Source organism: Hippocampus comes, unplaced genomic scaffold (genome assembly GCF_001891065.2).
Source record: "Hippocampus comes isolate QL1 unplaced genomic scaffold, H_comes_QL1_v1.1 scaffold67, whole genome shotgun sequence".
NCBI classification, from domain to species: domain Eukaryota; kingdom Metazoa; phylum Chordata; class Actinopteri; order Syngnathiformes; family Syngnathidae; genus Hippocampus; species Hippocampus comes.
The window spans coordinates 2,062,886-2,073,711 of record NW_017805221.1 but is presented as its reverse complement, the minus strand read 5'-3'; the positions used below and the strand labels follow the sequence as shown (position 1 = coordinate 2,073,711).

General features: G+C 45.1%; 1 protein-coding gene across 1 annotated transcript in view; it reads left to right on the top strand.

Annotated features, from left to right (window-relative positions):
- The window catches only part of ptpn6 (protein tyrosine phosphatase non-receptor type 6), a 14,671-nt gene extending 4,376 nt beyond the window's left edge, over window positions 1-10,295 (top strand). The window contains exons 5-18 of the mRNA XM_019868942.1: window positions 7-149; window positions 1,444-1,638; window positions 3,519-3,702; window positions 3,810-3,926; window positions 4,000-4,128; window positions 4,345-4,441; window positions 4,922-5,001; window positions 5,107-5,253; window positions 6,311-6,442; window positions 6,519-6,673; window positions 8,064-8,131; window positions 8,219-8,370; window positions 9,405-9,469; window positions 9,939-10,295. Of these exons, the coding sequence (XP_019724501.1) occupies window positions 7-149; window positions 1,444-1,638; window positions 3,519-3,702; window positions 3,810-3,926; window positions 4,000-4,128; window positions 4,345-4,441; window positions 4,922-5,001; window positions 5,107-5,253; window positions 6,311-6,442; window positions 6,519-6,673; window positions 8,064-8,131; window positions 8,219-8,370; window positions 9,405-9,469; window positions 9,939-10,038 (1,764 nt within the window). The 3' untranslated portion in view covers window positions 10,039-10,295. The remainder of the gene's footprint in view (window positions 1-6; window positions 150-1,443; window positions 1,639-3,518; window positions 3,703-3,809; window positions 3,927-3,999; window positions 4,129-4,344; window positions 4,442-4,921; window positions 5,002-5,106; window positions 5,254-6,310; window positions 6,443-6,518; window positions 6,674-8,063; window positions 8,132-8,218; window positions 8,371-9,404; window positions 9,470-9,938) is intronic.
- The last annotated feature ends 531 nt before the right edge of the window (window positions 10,296-10,826 follow it).

Genomic DNA, 10,826 nt, shown 5'->3' with positions numbered 1-10,826 from the left:
GTGCGTGCGTGCCCGCGAGCGCGCAGGTGGTTCCACAGAGACATCACAGGCCTGCAGGCCGAAGACTTGCTGAAGACTCAGGGCATCGCCGGCAGCTTTCTGGCCCGACCCAGCAAAAAGAACGTGGGCGACTTCTCTCTATCTGTCAGGTAACAATGCCGCTCGATAGGGATGCTCCCTCCCCTTCAAAAAAAAATCCTAAAATTGCCTTTTTGTGAACCCCTTTCGTGTCGCGCAACCGTCATGGATTTGAGAGCGAGTGCAATTGTTGCCGCTTGTGTGTTATTCTATTTTATAGGCTGACACTTTGGCTGTGTGGGGCGAACTTTATCATCATCACGTTTCATTCCGTAAAACGCCTTTGCTATTTTTTTATCATTAACTTTGATTTTTTTTTTTTGCGTGTGTGTGTGTGTGTGGTGGGGGGGGGCAGCGCTGTGAACAGAAAATATGAAAATGACTGAGTTGTGATTACAAATGAGCAGGTGATTAGCTATGCAAAGTTGCCCTTGAGCACAAGCTATGTGACTTGCCCATAACTGTCCAATATGCCCAAACTGTCATCATGCATAATTAAAACAAAAACAAAATGTGAGTAGGTGTGTATCACGTTGGGGGGGGCAGCGCTGTGAACAGAAAATATGAAAATGACTGAGTTGTGATTACAAATGAGCAGGTGATTAGCTATGCAAAGTTGCCCTTGAGCACAAGCTATGTGACTTGCCCATAACTGTCCAATATGCCCAAACTGTCATCATGCATAATTAAAACAAAAACAAAATGTGAGTAGGTGTGTATCACGTTAAACAAATTTATCAGACCACTTCATCGAAACAACAGCGTGCAGCATCATGTTGCGGCTGCTTTAATGCCGACACTTTCAATTTAGCTCGACTTTTTAACCATTCAAGTATGAGGCTTTTTTACCATTGAAGCGATTTTTTTATCGTTATTTCAGAAGACATTTGAAAAATTATGGCCACCACCAATTTTTAGTTCAGCACTTTTTTTAAAGCATCTTTATACAACAAAATAATTGTTACAGAAACATGAACGTTTGTTTGGGCCGCCGGGGCATGCGTATTGGGAACAGTATTAATACACTGTAAAAATGTTAATTTTTATGTCTTAAATATTGTTCAAATTGAAGCATTCTAAGTTGAAGCATGTTATTTTGATCCAAAATACACGGATTTTTTTATTTTATTTTATTTTTTTTGCATCAAAGCTTTTTAAAGGCCATTCCTCTGAATATATTATCATTTTCATGACCTAAAAAGTGTCAAATAAATATTTCACAATAGAAATTTGCTCTCTCCGTTTGCTCACAAATTCGCAGCACGACATACAAATCAAGAGACACCAGCAAGCAAAACAGTTTTTAACAGATTATTTTTTTCAAATATTGAAAAAAAAAAAAAGGACTTGTTGTTTGATGGTCAGGGTGGGCGAGCAGGTGACCCACATCCGCATCCAAAACACGGGGGACTACTACGACCTCTACGGCGGGGAGAAGTTTGCCACGCTGTCCGAACTGGTGGAGTACTACACGGCCGACAGCGGCATCCTGCAGGACAAGGACGGCACCGTCATCGAGCTCAAATACCCGCTCAACTGCTCCGACCCCACCACCGAGAGGTCCGTGCCAACGCTCAATGCCGCCGCAGCCGCCCCTCATGGTTTCACGCTGAAAATCTCGCGCCTTGCATTCGGACAGAAACGATCAACCTCGCATTTTATTTCGACATGCGTCAAGCCGCACCCACGCGTACATTGGATCGAAATGCATTCGGACACATTCAAGAAACAAATGGGTGCAGATAAAAAACAAAATATATACATACTGGATTTTTGAAAATAATAAGAAAATAAGAGACCCTTTAAATCGTGACCGGTGTGTGCCAACCGGCATTTAACACGAGTACGAGGGTGACGGATTCGTTCCCAACACATCTCTCCCCAATTATAAAAGAATGCGATCACGTTATCTGAATTGTTAATTTTAAAAACATTTTTTCTAACGGTCACATTACTGACAGGCTAGGCGGGGGGGGCTTTGAAACGATTCATCTATCGCTGCTGAACCGCCGGTCGTGATTCACACGATTTGTGCTGTCCACCCGACTGTGAAAAGATGCACTTATACTTTCAATCCCCTAAGTGTGCGCGCGTGTGTACACAGTCAACACTTGAGTCAGTCTGGTAGCGTGAGTGTCACCCCCCACCCCACCCGTCCGCTGTCCTCCTTTCTGTCAGTTGTCTAACTTCCCTTTTGCCGCTGCGGTTGGAAACTTGCCGTTTTGACACTCTCGAAAGCGATGGCCAGACCTTCCTCACTCGCCTTCCTCTGTTGCACACTCCGTCGTGTCCTCATCGGCTTCCTCCTCACGCCACCCTTTTTTGCCGCATCTCGGGAAACTCTGCGCTGGACATGAGTTGCTCTTTTATTAGGCACGTCTTTTTCATGCATCCAGGGAAGTCACCCTGCAGTTTGGGCACTTTTCAGACCGACAGTATCATTTTTTTTCCCCCATTAATTCAAATCAAATTTTAGCAACAAGGAGCAGTTTGCCATCTACACTTTGCCCCAAAAGGCCCATTTAGCGATATTTATTGCCACTCCCAGTTGATGTTGTGTTTAGTGTCAAACATCAAAACAGAGCATGTTTATCGAAATGCTAACAATAAATGCAAAACGCCACAGGCGCGCTAATGCAAAACACCGGTGTCGCAGTGACACAAAAAGTCGACATAGGACACCCCCTACTCACAGGCATATATTCTTTATCCTCCATGAAGAACGACGACTATTTTTGCTGCGCATTCCTGAGCAATTGTGACTGCTTCCATGTGGCCAAAGCAATTTACATTTAATTGAAGCCCCCACCCCCACCAAAAAAAAAAAAAAATTCTGTCTCCGCCGTTTGTTTTTAAACATTTTTTTTTGTGCACAATGTTTTATCATTGACAAGAAGCCACATGCTCAGAGGTTGAGGTGGAGGGTGATGAAGGGGGGAGGGGCGGGGGGTGTGGAGAGCCAGCTTGTTTGACAACTAAAAATACTCTGTCCTCTTTAGCCACAAAATCTGTCATCAGAAATTTTCCGACCGCAAAGCAGGAAGTTCAGAAGAAAGAAATCGAGAACTGGGGCTAAAATTAAGCCCAACCCAGCGGAGTCTACATTGACTTCCACGCACGCGCGCACACTGAAACCAAGTGCAGCTTATATGAATCGCGGGAGCAATTCAAATAGCTCTTAACTGACCTCATCTTGTATGTACTCTCATTTCCCATGTCATCGAATCCAATTTCACCTCAGCCAATCCTGTCCCACTTAATCGAATATGAATTGATTTCATTTCATTTTAGCGCACTCCATCTCTGATGTCTTTATTGCTTAATCGCAAATTCCATCCGATTTCTGTCGCGCCGTATGTCTTCATCTCACCACATTCCATCTCACGTTGTGTGATGTGACTCCATCACGTCACGCTCACCTCAGCTCATCGCATGTCCAGGTGGTATCACGGCCACCTGTCGGGTCCAAACGCGGAGAAGATGCTGATCGCTCGCGACGAGTCGGGCACCTTCCTGGTCAGAGAGTCGCTTTCCAAACCGGGAGATTTTGTCCTGTCGGTTCTGACGGACGAGCGCGGCAAAACGGGCGCGAGGAGAGTTTCTCACATCAAGATCATGTGTCAGGTGTGTGTGCATGCCAGGTTCTCTGCGTGTTGTTTTTGGAGTTTAGTTGTATTCAATCTTTTTTTTTTCTTTCCTCTCTCTCTCGCTCTCTCTCGCTCTCTTTGAAGAATGAGCGGTACACCGTGGGAGGCTTGGACATGTTCGACACGCTCAGCGACTTGGTGGACTTCTACAAACGGAAAGGCATCGAGGAGATTTCGGGGAACTGGGTGCACCTCAAACAAGTACGCTGGGATGTGGAATATGTAAGCTACATAGGAATAGGATATTTTTTTTAATTGCGCATGCGTCCGGCAGCCATATTACTCCACCAGAGTGAACGCGGCCGACATCGACAGCCGAGTGAAAGAATTGGATCAGACGACGCTCATGCAGCAGGAGGCCGAAGGCGGGAAAATCAAGGCGGGCTTCTGGGAGGAGTTTGATGTAAGTCAAATCGGTTATCATCTGCATTGTGTTTGTTTTGTGACCTTTCTGGCTTCACGATATTAAATATTGGCTCTGGGCTGCCATCTTGTGGTGGTGGAATTCTCAATCTATGTTTCAAATGTGTTGAATGCTTTGCTGAAACTTAAGCTTCGATCAGAAGGGCCGTCGTGAGCGGACATTGAATTCCTAACCATCCTCACGACTGCCACGCAGGCTCTTCAAAAGTTGGAGGCAAAAGTGAAAAAGAGTCGCGAGGAAGGCCAGAGACCAGAGAACAAGTCCAAAAACAGATACAAGAATATTCTTCCTTGTAAGTCTCGTGTTGTTATCTTTTTTTTTTCCTCAATGCTTTTCGAATGGGTGTTTGTGGGCTATTCATGGAGTGGCCCGGGCCTTCCATGTAGCAGGCATCCACTGTATTGGACTTCATATCTCTATTTCTGTGTTATACTGCCCCCCGCAGGTGGCCACAGCACACACTATAAGGGACCCACAATGTCCATTGAACGGAAGCAAAAAAAAAAGGGGGGGTCAAAACTGCTGCTAAATTCTTTACATTTGATTTAAATGTGTCATGACTGAGTGTTTTTGGAAATTATACACCAAAGAGTGCCATTTAACCTATTAAATTGCCATCAGCGGGGGGAGGGGGGGAGGGGTAAAAGTTTTGGCCAACTGTGGTTTGATCATAAAGTGTGAAAAAAATAAATAAAAAAATTCCCAGCAGACCCCAGTGTGTGTGTGTGTGTGTGTATAAAATGTTGTAAATGTTTTGAATTCTTCATTGCAGTCAATGACACCAGAGTGACCCTGCAGGATGCCGACCCCAACGTGGTGGGCTCCGATTACATCAACGCCAACTACATGCGAGTACGTGGCCCAAAATCCCGCCAGGCCTCTGGGTTGCCCACCTCCCAAGCATAAAGTATACGAGCAGAAAGTTGTTGACTTTGTCTTCCCCGGGTCGCTTTGTAGAACACCTTGTGGGAGTCGGAGAATCCGAAAGTTTACATTGCCACTCAGGGTTGCCTGGCAACGACGGTCAACGACTTCTGGCAAATGGTGTGGCAGGAGAACACCAGGGTCATCGTCATGACGACGAGGGAGGTGGAAAAAGGGCGGGTCAGTATATTTCCAGGTGGTAGAAATCAGGCATTCACACCAATGCGGTTTGGCCTTGCAAAAACAATTTCGAAGGTTGCTATGATGTACTGCAACATTTCTCTTATTTATGATTTGAAACATCATTTAAGAAACAGCAATTTGATCAAAAGTAAATGTTTGTTACAACTCTCATCCAGCAATAGGGATCAAACCTGACCAAGAATGGCAAAAGGACATGACTTTGCCGCTTAGAAGACCACCACGAACACAGTTACCCGACACTAAGATGCCAAAGATGGTGCCAAAGCACTACTTTTCGATTACACACGCAGGCACACGCCTGTCTTTAGAAGCTCCTCCCCTCAGTTCAACATAGTTCCTTCACACCAAATGCCACAAGATGGCACCAAAGCACTACTTTTCTATCAGAGAGGTATGTGGCACCATCTTCTGGCATCTTTGCGGATGTTCAGGAAGCACACGTTCCATGGAGAGCAGAATTGTTAACTAAGGGTGCTTTTTAAAAGAAGTCTTTTGGTTTTCCCAATTTGAGTGAATTGTTCATTGTTCTGCCTTTGAAGTATTCATTTATTTATTTTTTTTACTTTTAAATTCAGCTGTGGCGGATGTCCCCAAATCCTCACAACTTGTACGGTACTCCCATTCCTGCAGGTCCCTCGTTTTGAAATGAAAAGAATCAGACAAAGTTTGAATGAACGGGTGAAGTTTGAAATTTAATTTTTGCCCCAAAGTGCCGGGCACGTACAAGCAGGAACTCGAAGTCATTGCACTGACTCCGGTGGGATCAGACAGGAGTACTGTTAGTAACAGTCATAGTAATAATTTAAATGCCTCATTGATGAAGCCGAAAAATCAGAAGTCAAGCGGTCCCGATCGCATTAGCACTTGAACAAACAAAAGCTACTAGGCAGAAATTATGTGTGGGCTTTTTTGTTTTGTTTTTTTGTGTGTGTGTGTGTGTGTGTGTGTGTGTGTGTGTGTGTGTGTGTGTGTGTGTGTGTGTGTGTGTGTGTGTGTGGAGCCTTAACGTCTGTCTGCCTGACTGTGCGCGCAGAATAAATGTGTGCCGTACTGGCCCGAGAGCCCGGGCACCAAGGAGGTGGGCCGCTACGTGGTGACCTCCAAATCGGACTGGGAAGCGACCGATTACAAAGTCCGAGTGTTGGAGGTGGCACCCGTGAACAAGGTAGACGCCGCGCGCCTTTTTTTCACCTCGCTGCACTCGGGTGAACCTTGCTTAGCGTTTCACCTCACGTCCACAGCCCAAGCACTCCCGCACCGTCTGGCACTACCAGTACCTGAGCTGGCCCGACCACGGCGTCCCGCAGGAGCCCGGCGGCGTCCTCAGCTTCCTCACACAAGTCAACGCCAAACAAGCGGAATATCCGAATGCCGGCCCCATGGTCATCCACTGCAGGTACACGGATGATGCGGAGAGTCGGCGCTCTGTTTCAAGGGACCGGCAGCGCCGTAATTATGATGCGACGACGAATCTGCCGTCATGCAGAAGTCCTTTGGCACTTGGTGTCCGCAACAGTTAGGCCGATATGTCGAGAGCTGAAGCTGCAGTGGTCAATGTTGTAATACTGTCACCCAGTGATGTGCAAAATTGGCAAACAAACATCAAAAGCCGCTATGGAATGGTGAGTGAAGGGTTCCAGGAGTTAAATGGCAAGAGGGAAGATGTTATTTGGAAGGTCTGCTGGTTTTTTGTGTGCTTAGTTCGAAACTTGTGATAAAACAACATTCACTGTGCAAGGACACGTGCATGCATGAACAAAAGTCAACAAAAGTCATCAAAATACAGACAAAAAGAGACCAAACGTCTTCTGGCTTTAAAAGAAAAACAACACAATGTTGCAAAATATATTGCAGTTTCAGGCTCAATTTTTAAGAAGGTAACTGAATTGAAGTTTAAAACCTAAATTGTTACAATATAGAGAGAATGATGGTGAATCTAAGATGGAGCCCTGAGGAACTCCATGACACATATTGAGCCCATCAAACTGAACACATTGAGATTTTTCAGATGGGCTTTTCAGAGACCAGCCCAAGGCCTGTTCAGACCAATCAATACAGGGCCACTTCTCTTTCGTGATCAGATGATCAAACGGTCTCAAAAGCTTCGGATAGATCAATTAAAATTGCAGCATCGCTCTGCCATTTATCCCAAAGATATCATTTGACACTTTCATGGTCGTTATGATTGTGCAATGATGCTTTTTGAAACCAGAGTGATGTGAAGATAAATATCATTTAGGACAAGGAATTCCTTTAGCTGTTCCTTGACTAGCATTTCTCGGATCTTTGCCGGAACTTGTCACTTTGAAACGCGCCTGTCGTTATTCGGAGAAGATACATCACTGTCTTTTAATAGCGTGACAGTAGTGATTTAAATTTTCCTCTTCTTGTCGTTCCGATCCTCATCGTATCGGTGAAGCTGTCGTTTCGACGTCTTGGTGACTGCACGCAGCATTAAGATTAAAACGATCCGAGTTTCAGGATTAGCCTAGCTCAAGATTTGCAGTCGACCGATAGTTTATCCTTGAAGAATGTTTCGGCTTGTGACGCCGGGAGTATAAAGGCCTGTTTTGTTCCGCCCGTGTTTGGGAATGCTCACCCTTACCCTTCCACCTCTACCCTCGTGTTGCACAATAGTTTCCCTCCCAACCAAAGCGACCTGGAACTATATTTCGCCACGAGCGCTGTCAATAAGATAGTGCTGTACCTTGATGTCGGCTGCCCCAATTTGCAAGTTTTCTCAGGTTTCACTCGGTCGTCACACTGATTCTACTTTATGTCTGCAGCGCTGGAATTGGTCGGACAGGCACCATTGTGGTGATTGACATGATCATTGAGACAATTGACACAATAGGTAATACCGCCCGTGCCCCCACAAGTTTAAAAAAAAAAACTGAAGTTGAGTGTGAGTGTACGTGTGAGCTCTCTCGTCCGCCCGCAGGTCTAAACTGTGACATCGACATCTCCAAGTACATCCAGATGGTGCGCGAGCAGCGCTCCGGCATGGTCCAGACCGAGGCCCAGTACAAGTTCATCTATCTGTCCGTTTCCGAGTACATCCAGACCACCAAGGCCAAAGATGGCGCCTACATGGTAAGAAGCCGGTTTGCAACCTTTTGAATACAGTGCTACCTCCACTTTCGAAATGAATTGGTTCCGGAAGAAATTTCTTCACTGGAAAATGTTAAGTAGAGACGCATTTTCCATGTAAATGCCCTAATCCGTTCCAAGCGCCCCCAAACTTCAGACATAAATGTTTTATCAAGCATAAAAATGCATCAAAATATGCAACAAATGCATGTTACAATTCATTCATTCATTCATTCATCTTCAGAACCGCTTGATCCTCACTAGGGTCGCGGGGGGTGCTGCAGCCTATCCCAGCTGTCTTCGGGCAGTAGGCGGGGGACACCCTGAATCGGTTGCCAGCCAATCGCAGGGCACACAGAGACGAACAACCATCCACGCTCACATTCACACCTAGGGGCAACCATGCATGTTTTTGGAATGTGGGAGGAAACCGGAGTACCCGGAGAAAACCCACGCAGGCCCCGGGAGAACATGCAAACTCCACACAGGGAGGCCGGAGCTGGAATTGAACCCGGTACCTCTGCACTGTGAAGTCGACGTGCTAACCACTGGACTACCGGGCCGCCCATGTTACAATTACAATCTTGAAATTCCTTTCGTAACAAGAGGCGATATTTTCCTGTTGAGGCGTTTCGTAACTTGAAAATTTCATATGAAGAGACGTTTGTAAATAGAGGTACCACTGTATTGCGATTTAACATACGTGTTTCTTTTCACGCCCTTTTCCCGCATGTGTGTGTCTGTGTGTTTTGTTTTTGTTTTTTTTTTAAACAAACACAAGCAAAAAAACGAATCTGTGTTCCAATAAACAATACCCCGAATTTGAGATTTAATGTGGAGAAGCGAAACGGCACCATCAAGACAATAACCTGTACAATGTCCAAGTGTGCCGGCGAACCTTTGAACCTTTCTCTGCTGGTTTGTGCTCCTCCGCCCAGAGATGCTTTTTTATCAGCAGCACTTTGTGAGAGATGAACTTTGGCCGAAAAAGTAATCTGCGACATCGATTTCACCCCTGGTCTTATCTCCTCCTACAGGAGCTTGAAACGGAGTACGAAAATCTGCAGCTCAAACACCCGCCGGGGAGCAGGAGCGTTGCCAAGTGAGTGAAAGGGGGGGGGGGTGACGCCCGTTCGATCCGTCACGAGCGCAGCCGCACGTTTCACATCGCGCGGCTGCTCCAAAGCTCGCACTGATGTGACAACTGTGACTCGGCTTCGGTCTGCTCAGCGCTTTTTCAGAGACGAGCATCGTCCATGTTGTCAATATGCGTTCGTTCATCCGCTTGCGTCTGCTTTTAGAGCTGAGCCTGTAACAGAGTAGTATATTTTTGTTGTTATGAGATTTTGATGTATTTAGATTTGAATATTTTCCATATACATTTTCACTTTTTCCGTTTGTTTGTTTTTGGGGTTTTTTTCCCCCTCGTGAATCATGAACGACTTGGCCCATCGATCTATTTCAAAACTCAAACTTGCGGGCCTTGAGGCCACAAGTGTGCCCACGCATGTGCATTCCAACCTCCTCCGTCTTTTTTTTTTTCCCTCAACCTCCCATCTCTGTCTTGGCAGAAGCAAAGAGTCGGATGTGTACGAGAACCTGAGCAAAGCCAAGAAAGACAAGAAGAAGCCCAAGTCAGACAAGAAAAGTGGCTCGCTAAAGAAAAAATAATTTTTTTGGGGGTACATTCTGAAGTCATCCTGTGTTATTTATGTGGGCCCACTTTCACAACACAAACATCAAGTCTAATTTCAGTGCGACGACCAGACCGCAGCGTACTGATGTGCTGAAAATGAGTTCAGTACAACTAGAAGCTGCGTGGCTGCATTTCTACATGTACTCGACTGTACAACTTTGTGCGGACCAGCTTCTCAAATCTTCACATGTACAATAAAAACGAACAGTTCAAGTCACAAGGAGCCATTAAACCTGTGAGAGTCTGTTGACGTCGTTCATCCATTGAATTTCAATGCCGGTGCCGCTAAATAACTGTTTCAACTGCTTTAAAAAATAGTAATAAATGATATTTCAATACTGTATGTAGTCCTCTTAAAATTCAGACTAAATCAGTGAAAGAAATATTTCCATGTCTATTTCCGGCCTCACATTGTGTGGATGGATGGGCAGCCCTCCTGAGGATGACGATGGATTATATTGATTTGTAAGAATCAAACATGTCGCAATTTTAGGTGAATTAATTTCATTTGAATGAAAAAAGGATGACCACAAAAATTGAAAGCAAAATCTTCCTTGTATTAACTGCCGTAGTAAATTGCATTTTTTTCCCAAAATATTATCGCTGAACTTGTTCTGATCATTAATGTTTATACTGCCCCCCTCCCCCCATTCTCATCACATTAATTTTGTCATTTTAATTAGGTTAGTGGTACCTAAAAATAGCGACAATAAATTCTGCCTCATTAAATATGAGCCATTTTAGTGATTTCTTTTTAATGTCT